Source organism: Archocentrus centrarchus, chromosome 9 (assembly GCF_007364275.1).
Source record: "Archocentrus centrarchus isolate MPI-CPG fArcCen1 chromosome 9, fArcCen1, whole genome shotgun sequence".
Classification (NCBI taxonomy): domain Eukaryota; kingdom Metazoa; phylum Chordata; class Actinopteri; order Cichliformes; family Cichlidae; genus Archocentrus; species Archocentrus centrarchus.
In genome coordinates this window covers 21100255-21121112 of record NC_044354.1, presented here as the reverse complement: position 1 = coordinate 21121112, position 20858 = coordinate 21100255, and the positions used below count along the sequence as shown (strand labels likewise).

At 40.2% G+C, this 20858-nt stretch overlaps 1 protein-coding gene across 3 annotated transcripts in view; it reads right to left on the bottom strand.

Moving 5' to 3' along the window:
* The window catches only part of grk5l (G protein-coupled receptor kinase 5 like), a 29965-nt gene that overhangs the window by 5875 nt on the left and 3232 nt on the right, over positions 1-20858 (bottom strand). For all 3 annotated transcript variants that reach the window (XM_030737448.1, XM_030737446.1, XM_030737447.1), the window contains exons 2-6: positions 6694-6789; positions 6472-6584; positions 1416-1493; positions 1043-1140; positions 814-906 (exon numbers count right to left, since the gene is read on the bottom strand). In XM_030737448.1, the coding sequence (XP_030593308.1) occupies positions 814-906; positions 1043-1140; positions 1416-1493; positions 6472-6474 (272 nt within the window). In that variant the 5' untranslated portion in view covers positions 6475-6584; positions 6694-6789. The remainder of the gene's footprint in view (positions 1-813; positions 907-1042; positions 1141-1415; positions 1494-6471; positions 6585-6693; positions 6790-20858) is intronic.

Here is a 20858-nt window from a genome sequence, read left to right as displayed (position 1 = left end):
GCAGCTGCTCTCCTCAGTTCCCAGATATTTACTGACTTTGATAAAACAAGAGGGAATGCTACACAGCGGTAAACACAGCCCTGTCCCAACAACATCAAATTCGAAATGAGCTAATATTTTTCTTAAAATAATACATTTTTTTCAGTAGATATGCTGTCAGTCGTGAGCTTCTTACAGTTTTGTAACTTGAGTGTTTCTAATGTGCTACATTATTTTTTTCATTACCAGTTATTTTACAAATGAAATGACATGTACCCCAAATTATTCCCATTTAAAATATTGCATAGGCACTTCTCAGTATGTTTGTTCAAGTAATGTTTTTAATATTTAATTGCAGCCACAGCTTCCGCAGCTCCAGTGTCTGCCAAGTTTATGTGATTTATTTAATGGGACAGGTCCATAAACATTATTTCTATACAGGTTCTGTGCTGGGATCCCTAGATAATACCGTTCTATTTTCTGAATTCATATGATTATGAGAAGATTGGTAGGCTCTGAATCTCTAGTTTTCATTACATTGGCAATTCAAATAAAATGGTTAAAATGATTTTATGTTCTGTAAATATTAGCTTTCTATGGTTAGCCCTGTTGGGGTGATAGGTTGAGAGAAGGTAAGAATTAACTAAAATATTCTTTGGTTGATTCCAGCCCCAGTTTTCAACACCCTGATATATGGTAACAAGTTCACATTCTTATTCCTGACTTTATCCACTCAATTACATTAATAAATTATTGATAATATCTGCATTCAGGATTTGAATATGCTCATTACACAGATGTGAAATGGGTGTAAGCAAACAAAAACCAATCAACCTCTCCAGCATCTTCCACTGTAGAAAGCGGTCAAAGTACATGCTGTTCTGGTAGTCTACAAATGGAGCTCCACTCAGGTAGTCATGGACAGCTCTAGTGCAATGCAAAAAATAAATAAAAAAATCAGTTACCAAAAATGCACGTCGTGGGGCAAAAATGCAGAGATAAGCAAGAGAAAAATAAGCGAGACTTGTGCAGGCAGGTGTGCGTGAATGAACCACGAACTCACTTGCGGCAGTTGCTGAAGATCTCCTTACATGGACTCAGCTCGAGGTTCTCTTTGCACTGGTCTGCAAAAACCTCTGCTATGTCTACACGCTGAGGCGACTGCATCAAAACATGTAAACAGACACAGTAACACACACAATGAAAAACACGCACTACATCGAATTGAAGATGCAGTGTAAATGCTTTCCCTTGTTCACTTTGAACAAGCACTACGCTGGCTTTTTAATGTGTACTGTACAATACCCTTGCAGGCATCTCGGTGAGCTTCAATTCAGCAATAACAGAATATTTTTGTCTGCTTACAACTTTTCATTTGGAATAAAATGTGAGAAAAGAAGGCTCAGAAGTTGTATGTATCAGATGAGGAAACTTACGTTTTCTGATAGAAAGGTCTTGATTATCTGGTACCCTCTGCTTTTTCTTTTTTCATCAGGTGTTACCTCGTAATCTTCCTAAACAGGAAGACAACTCAGTGTCATTCACAACATCCTGTGTAAGATTTGTGTTGTTACAAACTTGGCAGAGCGTAAAAAGAAATGTAAAAACACTTTGTTTGGTAATGCAACGATTTGATGACTGATGTGTTGTGAAACAGTCTTTCAATCTGACCTTTTATTAATTACTTCACTGACATTTGTAACAGCTTGATTGTTGACTTTTTCTAACGGCAAAGCATTCATACATGTTTCATTAACCATAAAGTCCAAGTGGACTTCAAAGACACCCACTATTCTGTTGCAGGTGCTGAGTAACAGCATTTATTAAAACATAAATAATAACCTCTCCCTCACAGTCAAGCTAAGCCAAACCAGTTTTATCCCCAGCATCCCAAATCCCAAATTCATGTTATTTATAATCTGTGTAGCAGATTTGGTTAAGGAAAAAAAAAATCCCCTAAAAAAAAGCGGAAGAGGAAATAATAATAATAATAACATAAAAACTAAACACAGCTCAACTGTTTTATAATCAAAGGGGATTCAAACTAGATGCTTAACTTTTCCCCCATCTTTCCAATTGTGGGGAAAAAAAACCCAAAAAAAACCCAAAAACAAAAATGCAAAGTGGCTCTCAGATTCTTCCTCCTTTTCCCGTGAAAGACGAAGCAGCTGCTGTGTAGTCACAGACACACACCTCTCACTCTCTGTATATCTGTGTGTCGCTGTCACTCTCACATAAACATATGCTCCTCTTGGCTCTGTGTTTGCACACATGCAGCCGATGACACTGACAGGTTGGATCGTTACTTCTCGCAGGGGCCATGACATGAAAAGCTCTGTGACGCATTTGGAAGCCGGCACTTTTAACCTCTCAAAAAGGGGGAGGGGAGGGCAACATGGCATCCATGCGGCACGCTGGCATGGCTCTTTCTATTAGTGGGCTTTTTCCAACATGGTCCTGTGTTGCCTGGCAACCACACAGTAAACACGGTAGGATTCCTTGAGGTCCTGCAGTGTCACAGTGTGTCACACCAGCGTCACCGACTTTCCACTACAGCACACACACACACACACACACACACACACAAACATGTAGACAATATATACCATCCAGGCACACATAAGCTCAGAGCTTAAGGAAAAACTGGCTTTAAACAGCCACAGCCTCAAAGACACTACAAAAAAAAAAAGCCTAAAGAATCCAGTGATAAAAACATAGTGCACATAAACATGTAAGATTATGACTAAAAGACACACAGAGAGAAAGAGCACTGTGATTGCTGCCAAGTGTTGATTAACTGAGGCTTTGTTATCAGAGGTTTCAGAGAAACACACACGCAGTAAATGAGCTGTCTGACTCCCACCCTTTGCCGGTGGGGAGGGGTCAGCCAAAGGGGAAAGAAGATGCCTCTTTAGCCTTTTGGAAGCAGAGTGGATCTGCTTCCACATACGAACACCTTCTCCTGATGTAAGAGGAACCGTTGGAACCGCCTAAGTTGCGCACACCGAAACGCGCACACACACACACGCCCTCTTCCTTTTGAACCGCTGTGCTCATACTTTCACATGGCTTGTTTTTTTTTTAACAACAACAATTACTGTAGATTGTAGATCACACTAATTACTACTCAGTAGATTACACAATAAAACTGTCTAGTAAACCTCATAACAGCAAACGCAAAGGACTGACATGTTGTTTAATCTCTTGTAATACAACCACCTGGCTGGTTGTAAACACCTTCTGACCTGATTAATTGTCAAATGGGGTGTATAAAGCTTAACAGTGAGTATGGCCTCTGAGTTTGTCACATGGAAAGCAGAATTAGCTCCAACATGTGCTGAGCTTGAGTGTGTGTAAGTGCTTTCCCCCACACAGAGAGGGGCAGAGGATGATGGTCACTTTTAGGGCTGGGCGGTAAAAAGTGGGCAGAGAAGGGGAGGGATGGGGGTGTGTTGGGACTGGAAGGGGTGGTGGGGGAAACAATGCGTCCTTTCTGCCCTGTCACATGTCTGCCAAGATATTCTGGGCATAGATAGATAAAGACTTAAACGTGTCACGTGGGAGGTATTTTGTCGAGACGTAGCGATGGGGTGGTAGGGGGCAAAAAGCTGGAGAGACTGGGGATCTGGCTGGTTGAATAATCACTACTCAGTTTAATTGTCTCCTCTTGCTGCATGACCCAGCAACATCAGAGTAGTTACAGCCTTCGTTCTAATCAAAGTGAGTACACTAACAAAGTTGATGAGTGTGTGTTTCCAGGCTTGCATTTAGCCAGGAAAAAGCACAATTTTTCCCAGATACCATGTCCTGTTATCAAATTATATAAGGGATTGATATTTGTTTTGTTCTACGACACCTGGTTTTGTTTGGTAGGGTAAAACTTGTCAGGAGTGCAGCATCTCATTCTCATTCATTGGTACCTCTTTCCAGCAGCCGAGCACTTTACTTTCAATTGTTTCAGTTTAAGAAGGTCTTGTAACTTAATGCAGTTTGGTTTAAATTGTAAAGATAAATGATTTCTTTTATTATGAAAATAATATTTTGCATTGAAGAAAAGCTGATTTTTGTTTGCATGTGCTGTCAATTAAAGTTCTTAGAAAGAACTGTTCAAATGTAATTTCATGAAATAATGTAGCTAGCTAACATTAGGGATTATACGGCCTAATATTAGCAAAAGAAACAGAGAAAATTACTGTGCTGTTTATTCAGTTTTGTACAATTTGGCTCTTTTTTTTTGAAGAATAGAAAACACCCTCTTTGAACGCATCAAAGAACATATCAAAAAAAAATATATATCTCTCTTGTAAGAACTCCATTCCTAGAAAACTACAACTCCACCTACAAAATCACTGTTAACATCCTCTCTGAGCCTTCCATTGGATTAACCTCAACTCCTGCAAAGAGCAGCTTCTCATTTCTTAAAGAACCTTGCTGGAAGGCATATGCTGTGGCTGCGGAAAAGGTGTTACTCTGTCTCAGAAGGGCCAAATTATCAGCCTGCATCAAGCAAAGAAATCAACTAAGAATACTGTAGAAACGTCTAAAAATGGGTTAATAACTGTCCAACGCATCATTAAATCCTAGTGAACTTTCATCTGATAGGAAGAAATGTGGTTAGAAAACAAAACTTGAATGATCACAATCAAATGATAAAAAAATAAAATGATCAAATAAATAAATCAACAGTAGATTCACAACTATATTAAATAATGAAAGTAAAAGCATTGCCTAAAGCACAATGAACTCAAGTGAATGGAGCTAAGCAGCTGTGTAGCCTTAAGAAAGCCCCTTTATCAGTGAGGCTAATCAGAAAAAAGGTTCGGTTTGCTAGGGAGCATAAAGACTGGAGCAATGGAAAAAAGGTCATGTGGTCTCATGACTGTTTCACAGTGATGGGCACATCATGGTAAGCTGAGATGGATGAAGTGTTGCACCCGTGATATCTAGTGTCTATCGTACAAGCCTGTGGGGGCAGTGTTATGAGATGGGGCTGCTTTAATTTGTCAGGTCTAGGTTCAGCTATATTTTGTGCCCAAAAAAATGAGGTCATCAGTCTAAACTGAATATACTGAATGACCAGGTTCTTCCATCAGTGGATGTTTTCTTTGCTGATGGTATGGCATATTTCAAGATGACAATGCCAGGATTCATCAGGCTCAAATTGTGAAACAGTGGTTCAGAGTTGGTCTTGAGACATGGTTTTCACACATTATTATCAAAACAAGATCTTTGCAGAAAAATGTTTATGCAACTCTGAACCAAAATGCATGTTGTGACATTGCGTAAGATTATCAAAATTACACCACGGTGAATGCGTGCTGTCATCAAAGATAAAGGCGGTCCAACAAAATATTAGCGTGCGTGACTTTTCTTTTTGGTCAGGCAGTGCATGAAATCATGGATTATTGATACAAAAATATGAGACCAATGGGCCATCGCTAATGTGCTGGAAAACAACACTGTAGCAGTTTTATCACTATATTCTAAAAAAAACATTTAACAACATTTGGATGATGTGTTTCGGTGACCACACGACTTTGCCTCTAATTAGATCAAAATGTCAACTTTTGCAACTATGCTAATAGTTTATTATATAGTCCAAGGGAAAAACAATCTTTTCACTTTAGGAATTACACTAAAAGAAATTCAGATTTCAGATTTAACATTTCATCTTGCAGCGCTGTCACCTCACAAGCAAGATGGGTTTAAACCTTTCTGTGAGGAGTTTGCATGTGTGGCCTCTGTGGGTACTCCAGCTTCCTCCCACAGCCCAAAGGCTTACACATTAGGCTAACTGTCATTGCTAAATCAGCCATAGGTGTGAATGATTTGTATATCACTCTGTGCAGACTTGCACAGGGTCTACCCCTCAACATACAATCTGGCCCTTTAAGTTACTTTTTAGACATTTTGCCTTCCCCTCCAATTAGGAGGGTTAAGCGAAATGTCAAAAAAAGTAACTTAAAGGGCCAAATTGTATGTTATTTATGACATCAATTTGCGGACCAGAAGCGGCCCGCGGGCCGAGTTTGGGCACCCCTGTTTTAGAACAAGATCTTCTGTCAGTGTAAATGCTAAACATTTTTTAAAAAGGTTTGATCAAAAATTACTAGAACATTTAATGGTAAAGTTCTCCAAATGCCTTTTAGAGCAAAAGATTTCTAGGTGTTGTAATTCAGGTCCCAGCTGTTTTGTACCAGTGCAATGACACCGGATGTGTAAGTCATAGCTGTAAGCTGTGTTTTCAAAGCTACTCTGTGCAGCAGTAAAACAATGACAAAGACAAAAGTAGACACATCAAACTGAAATGCCACTGAGATCGGGTTCAAGTCATAATGGCTGGTTTAGGGGCGGTGTTAGTGATGAGTCACTGTTCGCAAAACTTTTGAGAAAAGAGAGTTGATGGTTGACTTCCTCCACTATTCCTTAGTTATTTAACGGTATTCTTAATGGCAAATATCGAAAAGTGATCCTTGTAAGTTGTTTGCGTACCATTGCATCGAGCAGCTGGATGCATCGTTGCAGTTTAGGTCTGGTCTCACAGAAAAGACGGAAGAGAAGTCGTCCGATGGGCTGTTTCTCGCAGATGCTGAAATAGTCCCTCTCTGCAAAAAATTTAAATGCAACAAAACGCACACAGAATTTAAAACAGGGCCTTGGAAGCAAACAGGCAAACACACTCTCTTTAGATAAAAGACGTAAAAAAACGCGTACCAATGCTGTTTCCCAGTTCAGTACACTGGCTTATATGGGGAAAACGAAGGATCTCCTTCCATTTTTTGCTCCTTCCTTTCCTTTTCCCTCCTCCACCTGTGGTGACAGAGTAAAACAAGAAGTGAAAATGTTCTACTGAAAGAACTTCATAAAGTTGTCAACATTTATTTTCATCGGTGAGGAGAAAATGAAGGCCTAATGGCTAAAAGAAGTGGTGGTGGTGGGGGGGTTGTGTGTGGGCTCTCCCCTGAATGAAATCATAGTCTCTGTGTGTATATATAATTCATAGATTATGTCTCACTTCCTCCATAAAGCTCTCCTCTCTCCACTGACTTTCTTCCTCACTTTTCATGCGAGTGGCTTTTTTGAAAGTGGAACAGAGCTTGTGTGTGTGTGTGTGTGTGTGTGTGTGTGTGTGTGTGTGTGTGTGTGTGTGTGTGTGTGTGTGTGTGTGTGTGTGTTTAATATGAGTGTGTGCTTTTTTGTGTCCGCACAGACAGAAACCCCATTCTGACCGGCTCAGTTCCCATCAGAACCCAGACTGGATTCCATCACACTGAATAATCATGCTTCAGCTTCCTGCAGCTACGTAACACCATCATGAACAAAAACCACTTAGCTCTACATCGCCCACTTAGATTTCTAAAGAAATTTTACTGTGTGGTCATCAATGAATCTAATTAGTTTCCATCTTAATTTTAACTTCTTTCACATTTCCTGTCAAAACCATGTCTAAATCACCTTTGCTTTTTTCTCATAGTATCCACCAGATGTGATTATACACAACTTTTAAGCTCTTAGTTCCTCGCTTTCTGTCCACTGCAGCCTGCTGTGCCCTACACCATGTTCGCCTCTGCATTAGTTTTTTCTTAATATGTTACGACTGCTCTAATGAACTGACAGGGATTTCCTTTAACCGCTCTGTGCAGTGGAAATTTGCTGCAAGCAGCTCTCCCAATGTGAGAGGCATTGAGAGCAATGACAAGCAGACATCTTTAAGTAATAACCCAGGAATGTGAGAGGCCCTACGTCATTGTGGAGGCTCTGAGTGAAAGCTTTAGCAGTTTTCCCATCAATCCTGCTGCATTACTGTCTCATCCTTTCCTCCTGCCTTGCTGTCTGTTCAGTCTCTCACTGTTGCCTTTGTAACATCATATGATTTACTCGCCAAGAAAATTAAATTGCACTCAACAAGGCGTAGATTAGTCTCAAATTAGCATGTTTTGGTGTGATATTAGACCATAGCTGGGAAACTTTTTTCCCCCAAAGTAAGCCATATACTGACTGAGATAAAGTAATCCAAGGGTCACAGACTGGACACCTGAAGTGAGACAGTGCTGAATTTAAGAATATATTAAGATTATACAGAAATACATGGCCATATTCACAAGTGTTAATGAATAATTTTTTGTTATTTTATTTTATTATCAAACACATTGAATGTATTCATGTATAAGATATTCGTGTTTTTTTGTTTTACTCAAGTGACTGAAGGAATTATAACTGTGAGATATTCGTGAATAAAGCTGTGCACTCTAGCATGATTGGAACAAAGAAGATAGCAAAGTCTGCCATACAGTCTGATACTGAAATATCCAGTACACCAGAGAGATGTTCTGCTGTACACTACTGTACCAAAGTCTCAATGCACCTATCAGTTCTTTATTTTGTGCTTGAAAATGGGAAATAGGTGCAGGGATATATTGAAACATGTGCAAATAGACATGGAAATATAGCGTATAATGCAAAAACACAGTGTGAAATTTTATAGTTCCATCAGTTTTGACAACATCTCCACTACTGGCGGAAATGCAGCCCCAAACCATGACAGAGCCTCCACCATGTTTGATGGCTGTAAACGCTCACTGTTGTACCTCTCTCCTGATCTCCTCTGCACATACTGACGATGATTTGCACCATAAATTTCAAAATTGGATTAATCGCTCATAACACCTGCTGCTGCTGATTTTCTGTCAAGTTCTTGTGTAATTTGGCATACCTCAGCTTTTGTCTCCCTGTTTCCATTCCTTAAGAATGGCTTCCTGACAGCCACCCTTCCACTGAGATCACTTCTGATGAGGCTTCGGTGAACAGTAGATGAATCAACTGAAGGAGCAGATGCATCTCTCAGGTCCTTTGTCAGGTCTCTGCTGACATTTTTCCTATTTCTTATGAACATGGCTTTTAGATAGTGTTCATTCCTGCCACTTCTTATTTTGTCCTCCACTTGTCCATTTTCTTCCATTTTTTAAGCACACACTGCACAGCAAGCTGAAATATGCCAAGCTTTCAGCTAATAGCTCTTTGGGAATCACCTTGTTGATGCAAAAATGTATGCCTCTCAAACTGTGTTATCTTTGGTAACTTTTTGTTCTTCTTCTAAATAAGTTTTACTTACTTTTCATAGATTCAGCTAAAGAAGTGGGAACAAAATTCTGTGTTTTTGTGACAGGCTGCTAGTAACAAAGTTCCTAAAGATACATTTTAAAATTGGTTCTTTGCTGAGTTGTCTGTAATGCGTAGACACAACACTGGTTCATCTCTTGAGTTAGGTGCCATTTTTAAGCTTGAATGATTCACAGGCCAGTGTTAAGTGGCTTAACAAAGAAAGAAAAATGGTCAGGTACTCAAAATGAGCTTTGAAAGACCTTCAGAAAGCCTGGAGAATTATTGCTCAAGAGGACCGCTTTAAAAATTACAAGAAAGTCTGGCTTTGAATGAGGGGTGGCTCAGGACTTTTGAGCAATACTATATATTTTGCCCATGTGTCTATTAGAGAGTATGACAGACTTGTTTTACGCAGTTGTGGTAAAGCTGCTGCAGCTGGTGCAACACGGTTATTATTTGGTTGCCGAACTTCCTCGTGTAAGGAACCCTACATCACCAAAGCTCACATACTCAGAATGGTACTCCTGTCACCGAAGACAAACATGAAGCATGAATGTATTAATAACCTACATAAAAATATCCCTGAAGACAATCATTAACTTTGAGCACCTGTGCCTCATTAGAATTACTGTAAACAAAACAAGCCATAAACAGGCCAGCTTCCTTATTTAATCACTACTGAAAACAGTTCATATGTAAAGTTATGCTCACCACACAGAATGCCAGCACATGTCGCTGTGTGGTCCAATATTTGAGTCTCCTTGAGGAAAAACATGACGTCTGCCAAAAAAGCAAAACAATACAGTGTGTGAAGAAGGTCATTCCCCATGGGGAATGCCATGCTAAAAATGTATGCACTTGTGCTAGCGTGAGGCATTTGTGGATACAAGCGTCCGCCAAATGGCATAGATTTCCTGCGACGGGTCAACGCCATGTCAAATAATTGTACCAAACATGGGCGCTCCACCCAGGCATTCAACTTCTACACAATGTTGAGACAACCACAAATAATGTAGTTCCTCCTTTTTCATTCTGTGTCCTGTTTTCTTTGCCTCTCATTGCTCTCCAAATCTATTTATTTTTCATTTTCTCTCCCTCCACGTCTCCCCCTCCCTGCCTTTTGAAACTCCTGCCATCACTTTCTGCTGCTTCCCTGTAATCCAGTATCTTTTTCTTTTCTCTTTTCATACTCTGTTGAAGATTTCCTGTCATCATCATATCACGGTCACCAAGTTGCTGCCAGCCAGTGACTGACCTCATTTGCTGCTTCAAGCCTATCAACCCCCTTTGTTTTAGGACTGGATAAGTTTACAGCTCTCTGGCCATATAAATAGAACAGTGCTATAGATTAGTGCTTCTCTTCCTTTTTGGCTTTTTGACCTCTGAATGTGATGTCTTTGTGTGGTCTCTGGTCACATTTGGGTTGCAAAGAATCTTTTTTTTTCTTTATGTGTTATTCTTACAATCCCTCAATTTCTCTTACTCATCACTGCAAATAAAGCTGCGTGGGAAACATATTTCATTTGTCCAACACCAAACAGTAGAGGCCTGTTTGGTGCAAAGACACACTGAAACACTCCCAAACATGCAAATATTATGAATCAATTATCCTTTTCCATATCACAGACTTGCACATCAAATGTAACAAAAATGTTCCTGTTTAGTCTCAGTGCCCTTTGACCTCTCATGTCTGTGGGCTTAAAAAAAAAATGGAACCTTTAATCATTTCAAAGTGGTCAAAATTGCTGCATTTCTGTTAAGTGGCTTTATGACAACAGGGGAAATGTTCTGGCAGGATATGACCAACCAGATCTTGAGAGAGGTTTACAAACATGAAAGCAGGTGATGAGATATTAAAATCATGTTATGAAGACTAAAAGAAAAAAAAAATAGCACCTCCACATTCACATGTTTTATGTCCAGATCTGTAACTCTGGGTTCCTGTTTAACAAAACTTGGCTCTTAAAAGTACGAATATGCTCGTAAATGTCCTCCATAAACCACCTTGTTCTCGGTTGTCTGTTTATTTCTTTCGCTATTAAACAGTTCTCACTCTTACGTGGTCTGTCGCTTACACATGAGCTGAAACATGCACGGTGCCCTGGATTTGCTGCACACAGGAACTTGTCAGTCTAATTTGTTCCATGTGGGCAGTGTGGTCGCCACCCTTTATTTATGTTCATGCTTAGCAGCTCTGACATCATCAAGGCATGTCAAGTAAAGCAAAAATAAGGTCAGAGAGGGAGCGACAACTGTCTGGCTTAACACCAGGGGGTTACCGGCATCCCAAACATCTGTGTGTGTTTGTGTGTGTGCGCACAATGTCTCTACTGTGACCTCTCTCTAGTAATGTCCTCATGCTCAATTTAACCAACTCGGGGCAGTCCTGTGGGCCCCCATCCATCCACACGTTCAAAAACATCTCTGCTTAGCTGTGAGGTTATATTCATAAAGTGTTGACACTCAAAAGAATCCAAGCCATTAACCAACTAGTGGCTCAAACACACATCCACGCACACACAGTCTCTGAGGTCTCAAACACCTTCACTTACAGTCTCACTCCCAACATGAAGTTAGATGTGCTGTGGACAACCAGCTGAAACCACATCCTGACAGTCACGCTGTGCATCTGGCATATATGCAATAACATCTGCAAAAGAAATGTGATGTTAAGAGCACGAGCGCCAGCAGAGCGGAGTGCTCTGAATATGTGCTATTCTCTACACCTACACTGTGTAAAAAGTGTGAAAGATTTGAGCAGGTTTCTGTGACTCTTCACTCTCATCTCCTGGCTGCACTGACCCTCTTTGTTCGCAAACAACTCACTATCCCTTTCTGATTATCTAACTCTCGCTTATTCTCACATCACCTCCTTTGTCTGATCTGTTAAATGCCGGCCTCATGGTTGAGTCATACTGAGGCGGTCAGCGAGTTGCAAATACAGTGTGGCTGACCAGCACCAGACTATGATACAAATACCTTTGTTCCCCTCCTTCCATCTTACACGGCACATCCAACTGTTCATGGCTTAGGATTTATTTGCATGAGAGCTCCAGGTAAGGGCCGACGTTCTTGTGTATGCAAAAGACGGGGTAAAGACACAGCAAGCATGTTATCGAAGGAAGACGAGAGCTTTGCATTTGCAAAACATCCTCTTTGTGCTTCTTAAGGCACTGTAGAGAGACTGTATGCACTATATGGGTTTGCTTTATCACGAGAAATATGATGACATCGTACTAGATATCCATCTGCTGCAAAGACAGTAGAGGAGCAACACAAAAAAAAAAAAAAAAAAAAAAAAAATCACACCTTGGCAGAGTTTGTAGGCTGTGCAGCATGCCACGTGTGAACGTTGTTCTTATGTATGCAGTATAAACAAGAATGTGGAGATAAATAAAGCTATAAGGTGCTATTCTGTATACTGGTTTATTAAATATATTTAATATATGCATGCACATGTCAGCAGCACTGCAAGCAAACCAAAAACAAGATGTGAAAGACTTGTTATTGAAGAGTTAGTCCTCACACTATAAGTGTGTGTGCGTATGCCACAGGAAGGCAGGGGAAACACCGCGCAGACCTGAGCAGGAGGGGTGGACTATAGCAGGAAGACAGTCTTTGTTGGCCTGTTCCACCATGATGTCATGTCGGTCCCTCTGTTCTTATTACCATCCTAAATGAGCCCCCGTGTCCACACATATCACAATAATAACAACTGGATGGTCTGTCTGTAACATCTGCTAAAATGCTTGAAGCAAACATTGATGACGTGTACTGTACTTTTTACCTGGCAACACTCGGCTTCTTTTGGCTGCTGTAAAGGTCACATGTTAAACCACTTAATGAGGGGTCATAAACTCAAAATCAGTCATAGACAATAAAACAGAGATCCTATCAGCAACAGTATTGGCGGTCCATTCAGTTGTGTCCCAACAACTTAGTGTGCTGTGCTGAAAACAACAACCAAATCTTGCTTGACCCGAGGAAGTAGCTGCATTCAACATAAATTCCAGGTTTAACCTTTTGCCAACAGCTACATTCGCACAAAGCATTAAGAAGAAGAAGAAGAAGAAAAAAAAAACTACACAACTGTACCCGTTTCTCTGTCTTTATGTCCTTGTAAACATTACTGCTATTAATAGAGACCAGCCCAAGGGCAGCAGCAATGTGTTAATACAAACTGAGGTGGTCAAACCAGTCCATGACCTCAGAGCTAGTGCGCTGTGGCAGTTGTCACCAGAGAAGCGGCGTCTGGTAAAGTTCATGTGTTCATGTGCAAATAGCCATGGTGTAGGAAGACACTCACTGTCAAAACTTGCATGCAACGGCACAAATCTGACAAGCGCAGCAGAAGGCAGGGTACATTTCCTGTCTGGGAACAGTCAGGTGCCACAAGTTTCCTGTTCTATAAATATATAAAGTATGGAATGTGAAGGGGGAAAAAAAAACATGAAAAAAACCCCCTGAAATTATATAACCCACCGTGCTGTCCGATCAAAGGACCACACACAGCGCAGGGCACGCTGGGTAATACTTGCTGTTTGCTCATCCATAAAGATCCAGGAGGACAGAGCATAGTCCACATAAAGCTAGCTGTAACAGGATGCTCCTATGCTCTGACGAGGTATTACGGCATCTGTTTACCTCGATAAATGTTTTGATACGGCGAATATTGTAGCAATATAGTACTGCATCTCAATGAAGGGTGATTTTTATTTTGTCCAGAGTGAAAATCCAAAGTTCAGTGCGCAAACACTGAGGAAAGTGCTCGAAAGCCAGAGATCCAGCTCATCAATCTGATAGAACTCATGGGACATTGTGGACTGACATTACTGGGTGTGTGCTTTCTTTCTTTCTCCCTCTCTTGCTCTCCTGCACGAAATACACACAGATTCTCCGTGAAGATGTTTGCTCCTTGTCCCGCTCCTATGATGACATTGCATGTTCTATGGTTCCTGCTATGATAACATCCCTCGTAAGAAAAAAAAAAAGTGTGCTTTGGCCTTAAACAAGCTAAACTCCTTAGAGAAACCTGCTCTTTCAACTGCATTATCAATTTTCTGGGACTTTACTTGAGATTTATGTTTTTACAATATTATTTGTAATAAAGGAGTCAATTTTACTCTGATACACTCTGCAGAAGCCCCAGTTTCCTATAAACAACACATAGGGGTCCACATGTGATTATAGTGACCCTACTGTGAATAGGTCTCGAGCCACCCCTCGTTTCTTTATATTTTGTATATGTTTTGTTTGTTAAGCCACTTAACACTGACCTATGACTCATTTGAGCATAAAAAAGGCACCTAACTCAAGGGATGAACCAGTGCTGTGTTTACACATAACAGACGACTTAGCAAAGAACCAATTTGAAATTTTAGGCACTTTACAAGTAGTGTCTTGCAAAAACACATCATTTGTTCCAATTACTTTAGTTGAATTTATGAAAAATGTCAAAGATAACACAGCTTGACAGACATAAAATAATACTTTTGCACCAACAAGGTGATCCCCAAAGAGCTATTAACTGAAAACTTGGCATATTTTGGCAGGCTGTGCAGTGTATCCTCAAATAATTTGAGGAAACTGGACACGTGGAGGACAAAAGAAGAAATGGCAGGCTCTAAAAAGCTATCCACAGCAGATAAGAAGTATTTGAAAGTCATGTCCATAAGAAATAGGAAAAAAAATCCAGTAAAGACCTGACACAGAAGCTGAGAGATCTGGCCCTTGATTTGATCCATTTACTGTTTCCTGGCACCTCATCAGAAATGGTCTCAGTGGAAGGGTGGCTGTCAAGAAGCCATTCTTAAGCAAGGAAAACAGGAAGAAAAAGCTGAGGTATGCCAAATTACACAAGAACTGGACTAAAAATCAGTGGCAATGGGTCTTACAGACTGATTAATCCAAATACGGCAGAGGCTCTGTCACGGTTTGCAGTTGCATTTCAGCCAGTGGTGTTGGAGATGCTGTTAAAACTGATGGAATTGTGAAAAGCACTGTTAGGATTTGATACACCATGCAATACCATCATGAAAGGATCTCACTGAAAAGAGCTTCATTCTTCAGCATGACAATGAGCCCAAGCACGGATCAGTCATAGATTGGCCTCTCCAGAGCCTGGACCTCAACATTACTGAAGCAGTATGGGATCATCTCGACACAGAACAGAACAAAAGGCAGCCAACATCCAAAGAAGAGCTTTAAATGTCCTTCAAGAAGCCTGGAGAACTGAAATCGACTTAATGAAATGACAAGAAAGCTGCTTAAGAGAGTTCAGGCTGTGGTCATACCAAATACAGACTTTCAAGTTTGTTATAAATGCACAAACTCTGTTTTTGCCTTATATACTGTATTTCCATGTATGTTTGCACATGTTTCAATAAACCACACATTTCCCATTTTCCTAACAAAATAAAAAGAAAAGATTGGTGGCTCAAGAGTTTTACACAGTAGTGTTTCCTTCCTAAAACATAAAATATCCCTTATTTCTTTTTTATGTTGGATTGTCCTTACATTGAAGGACATATATAGCCATTAACGTCAACCCATGCAGCCTTTAAGCATTGAGTGAGTTTTTGCATTGACTTGTACAGTCTGGCATTTAGCTTTTCATCCAGCAGGAGACATCAGAGAAGAAGCTTCAAAAGTTACTGTATTGATTATTGGATTAATGCACATCAAAAATTCATTGGCTGTTCCATTAAAGAGATATGGCAGAAGTGCAGAGCACAAGAACCACATGGAGACAGTGAAATAGTACTTAAGTAATAATCTGTATGTCTGAGAGTGCATTCCTGGAGTACTTTAACATTAAAAATTTAGTCTTTTTTTTCCTGCATCCACTTTCACTTGGCCTACCACACTTTTATTTTAGATAATCATCTTCTGTATTTCCCAGAATTCTGCTCGACAACCCCTGGAGAACAGGCGTGAACTTGTTGCATCCAGCTGAGTTACGTATACTGTATGTGTGGGTAGAGGCAGCAATAACAATAGAGATAGTAGGAGACAGAGAGCTGAAATTTTCTACTCAAGAAAAAATGAGTCACACTCCTACTCAAAACACAGCGAGCCTTGTGGCGTGATGTTGATGGAGATATGGCTATCTCTGCTTCTTCTTTGCTTTATAATCTCCATGCAAAACTGCTGGGAGAGAATGAGGGGCCATGAAAAGAAGCATTTGCCTTGAATTAACAGACTAAAACCAAACTTTTCTGTTTTCAATCAATTTGAAGTGAAACGGTGCGAACTGTACATACAGTGTCATATATAATACCCCAAACATAGCTGAAGATACATCTATCGCATCTACAGCCATGTAAGCAGCTCTGCCAGGCTGTACATGCTGACAGCAAGCTAACTGTGGGTATGTGTGGGAATTCAGCATCTCAATTAGCCCACTGGCAAGCACACACTTTGAAAAAAAATGAGTGCTCGCTGAAAAACGAAATGAACAATTTCTCCTTTAAAATCTGCAAATCTCTGTGCAAGGAAAAGAGTTATACAGTTCAAAGAGTTTGCTCAGAGTCACAAATCCCAACCTGCCGAGGCACCAAATATTTTTAATAGCAGTTGCAGTAATCTCACATCCAACAAACACATTGTGTTGGGGTTAATGGGGGGGGGGGGCATCCTGATAAGTATTTCTTTAGTAATCCTTTAAAAAAAATCACCTTTAAAAAAAAAAAAGAAAAAAAAAAGTCTCTAATATAATATGTGGAAGAGTACACCATAAACAGTCCGCATGTAAATGCAATATATGCTCTTCACAGGCAGTCTGTTTTTTTGCCCTTGCTTCTTTCCTGTTAGAAGGACCCAGTGAGGAAGCGAGAGGCTGGTTTCCCTCCAATAAGGGTCTCTACTAAACAAAAGCTGACAGTTTTACTCTATGGGTCCGTCCTTTCAGTCAGGTCCTGAGAGAGGAGCACTCCAGGCAAATATTTTTGTTTATATGAAAATGGGGCAGAACGTTTGTGCGTGACAACAACAATGTGACTACAGCGTCTACAATATAGTATTCAAACTCACATTACCATTAGCTGGCAGGTGCAAACAACATAGATCAATGCTGTTATTTGATAGTTGAGGGTGCAGGCGGGTGACACAGCTCATTTCTCTAGAAATGTGCGTTTGTGCGCTCTAACAACGGCAGCTAGACTTGCTTAGGCTTGCTGTTCCATTAAATGCTGAAGCATCCACCCCCGATACCCCCAACCCCCCTCTCCCACACACACCCGTAAATCTCCTGCAGACACAATAACTGTAACTCTTCTAGCAATGGCTAATCAGTTCTTATCAGCCTGAAATCTTTGTAGTAATAAAATGTCTTCTTAAAAGAACAACCTCAGGAAAAAATAAAAATAAAAAAAATATTTATAGGACTGGCTTCAAACACAACATACTCCAATCATAGTTCAGTGCAATCTGAATCTGGGACTGACAAACTTTTTGAAGAATTCCAAATATTTTAGATCCAGACAAAATCAGAATTAATAATCAAATGTAAAGATGCACCTTTAGATTTCCCCATGTGCGCCTTTATTACACAAAACCAACATTTGTTAAAGCCACAATTAATGCCTATTTCAATTTTGGACAACCTATAAACATATCTACTTAACATTATTTGTGATAACACTGTAAACTGAATGGAACATTATTTTCATTATTAAAATTTTTCAGATTTTTAAAAATTTTTATTATCAAGTAAATATTAAAAAAGCAAAAAAAATGTTGGTTAAAAATATCACAAAAGATGAAATAATTATGTAAATAGCTGATAATGTTATCAGCCTTTCATTTTCACTCCACTGATTAAGTTATTTACAGGCAACTATATGGTAAATTACAGTGTATTCTAGGGTGATTACCACTGGTAATAAATGGGTAAAAACAGTGAATCTACAGCTAAAATACTAAGAAAAAAAGGCTATTACTCATCAACTTAACTATGGTGCATTTGTGATAGTTTTAGCTTGGCAATAAGTCAGGTATACTTGGATAATATGTAAGAAAGTAGTTTAGCTGCTCTTGGTAACACCTCCTCCCATAGACATCCATTAAATTTGGGTTGTCCCAATTTCTGGTTTGAAATTTTTCTGTGCTGTGCTTGTTCTGAGCTTTTCTGTGTGAAGTATACAGTGAAGTATACATTTTCTCCCTTTTCGTGGGTACTCCGGCTCGCTGCCGCAGTCGAGAGACATGCTTGTTAAGTTAACTGGTGATTCCAACCCAAATTTAATTGTGTACAATCTAGGAGTGGAAATGCTTTTTATTATATAGTTGTTTTTCATGCTTACATTTCTTTATAAAAGACTTGGAACATTTACCTTTTTGAGAAGGGAAATGTTTTTGAAAAATAAATAAACACCTAGTAACAAACTCTTCAGGAACAGTTTTGTGTTACTTAGTAGGTCCCTGCAATTGTTTTACAATTTACTCACTAAAGCTGTTTTCACCTGTGAAATCTGGAAAAAGTTCAGGAGAATGAGGTCTGGACATGGCCCAGAGCTGTCTGTTCTCACTTATATACACAGCACAAGATAGCTAGTGTAGGCAATAATCCATCTATCTATTTTCTTAACTGCTTATCAAAGCAGGGTTGAGGGATGGGGCTGGAGCCTATCCCAGTTGACAATGGGCAAGAGGCACGGTACACCCTGGTCAGACACCAGTCCATCACAGGGCTAACACAGACAGAAAACACACTCTCTCATATCCACACCTGCAGCAAGTTTAGAATCACCAGTTAACCTAACAAGCATGTCTCTCGACTGCAGCAGCGAGCCGGAGTTCCCTCGAAAAGGGAGAAAATGTAAGCTCCACACAGAAAGGCCCCAGCTGGCCTGCAATTTCAAACCAGAAATTGTCTTGGAGTGAGGTGACAGCGCTAACCACTGCACCACTGTGCTGCCCTCATCTGCCGCGTTCACACTACTGAAATGGGCTGTTTGGTTTCGACGAGGGAGCTGCCTCAGTAGAGTGACAACCACTGCCTACTAATGTTTATTAATGTGCATTTGCATATGCACAAGCACATCCTTTGGGTAATGTTTCAAAAAGTTCTGCAGTGTATGTGTGAAAATGGTTAGGTAACCTCAAACTGTAAAAGAAGAAGACTTGTTTGCAGTATTATCATGTTTATAACCTTTGTAATAGAATATGCCATTGCCTATTGAAATGCAACACACTTACGTAGTAAGAACATGACAACCTACTCAGTGACTAAGCTGAAACTGGACTGTAAAAGTTTTCCATGGTATTGCCACGCTCTTATCTCAATTTGTGATAGACTGCATAGAAGAGGGAACAATCAGCACGAACTTTCACCACAGGACGCATGAGATCACACAAGAATCTATTATTGTAAAAATTTGGTAATATCACAGAAAAATTGGCTTGCTTTTACTGCTGCTGAACTGGTGAATAAAAGAGTTTTTCTTCGTGTTACAGCTGTAGTGTCTCTGGATTTATGTAATTACCAGTTATTACCTAGTTATTACTAGCCTATCACAGTTGCCATAGGGCGAGAGACAGGGTACACCCTGTCAGTCTCTTGCAGGGCTAACACAGAGAGACAGACAAACATTCACATTCACACCTATGGGCAATTTAGTAGCACCAATTAACCTAATGCAGAAATGGGGGGGAGCAAGCAAACTCCACACAGAAAGACCCCGGCCAACTTCACAGAAAATATCATAACTTCATAACAATACAAAACAATTTACCATTTACCAGATCAATTAAGAGACTATAGAAAGGAGGGTTACTGAGATTTCAGCTAACTGATACTGAAATAATTAATCCCTGCAGCTAAATTTGACTGTAATTTCCATATGTATCTGGATCACTTTTAATAAATTGGTATACAGGACCTCAGCTATTTTTTTTTGTTTGTTTGTTTTTTTTATATAACTAGAGTTTACTTATGTAACTACAACATTCAAAAGCACTGCAGCCCGAATGAGAAAGCCCACAGGCAGCAGAGTGGAATTCTGTCTAGTCGCCCAAACTAAATGCCCCTGCTCTGTTACCACAATTCAAGAAAGGCATCTGGATGCAGCAATGCAGTTTTTTCCCCTGCTCTCATTCACTTAAACAACCGATGACGTTCACTTGCCTGGCTTGGAATCTGTGACTGCTGCCAGCAAGAGTTGTGAATGGGGAGGCAGGCAGACCGAGACTTGCAAACACACACACACACACACACACACACACACACACACACACACACACACACACACACACACACACACACACACACACACACACACACACACACACAATGCAAAAGGCCCACTGCACCGATGTTGCTCGCGTCACAGTGGCTAAGTTCAGGTTACATTTAAACAAAGGAATTCACCCCACACCCCTCATCGGCTATCGCACACATAAATCTACAGTACACCCTGATATTATAACTGCTCACAAACTGTGACTGTATGTCATCTATAACTCTAACATTAAAAGCCACAGCCTAATAGATCCCACTGAAACAAAGAGCAGTGTCAGGCCCAAGTGCCTTTGTTCTTTTTGATCTGTTGTAAAGCCTCAGTTTCCTCAGCTGACAAACTCACACAGACAGCACAGCTTTAAAGACCAGTGAGCAGTACTGTCACTGTCGGATGATGCTCAGATGACCATCGAAGTGTTTGATTTCACCACATGCTCATTATCCATAAAGTATCTTCTGCAGAGACTGGAGAGCACCTCTACAGGAAGATGGAGCTTGGATGGCAGTAGCCCACTCAGTTTGTTATGTAACAATCAAT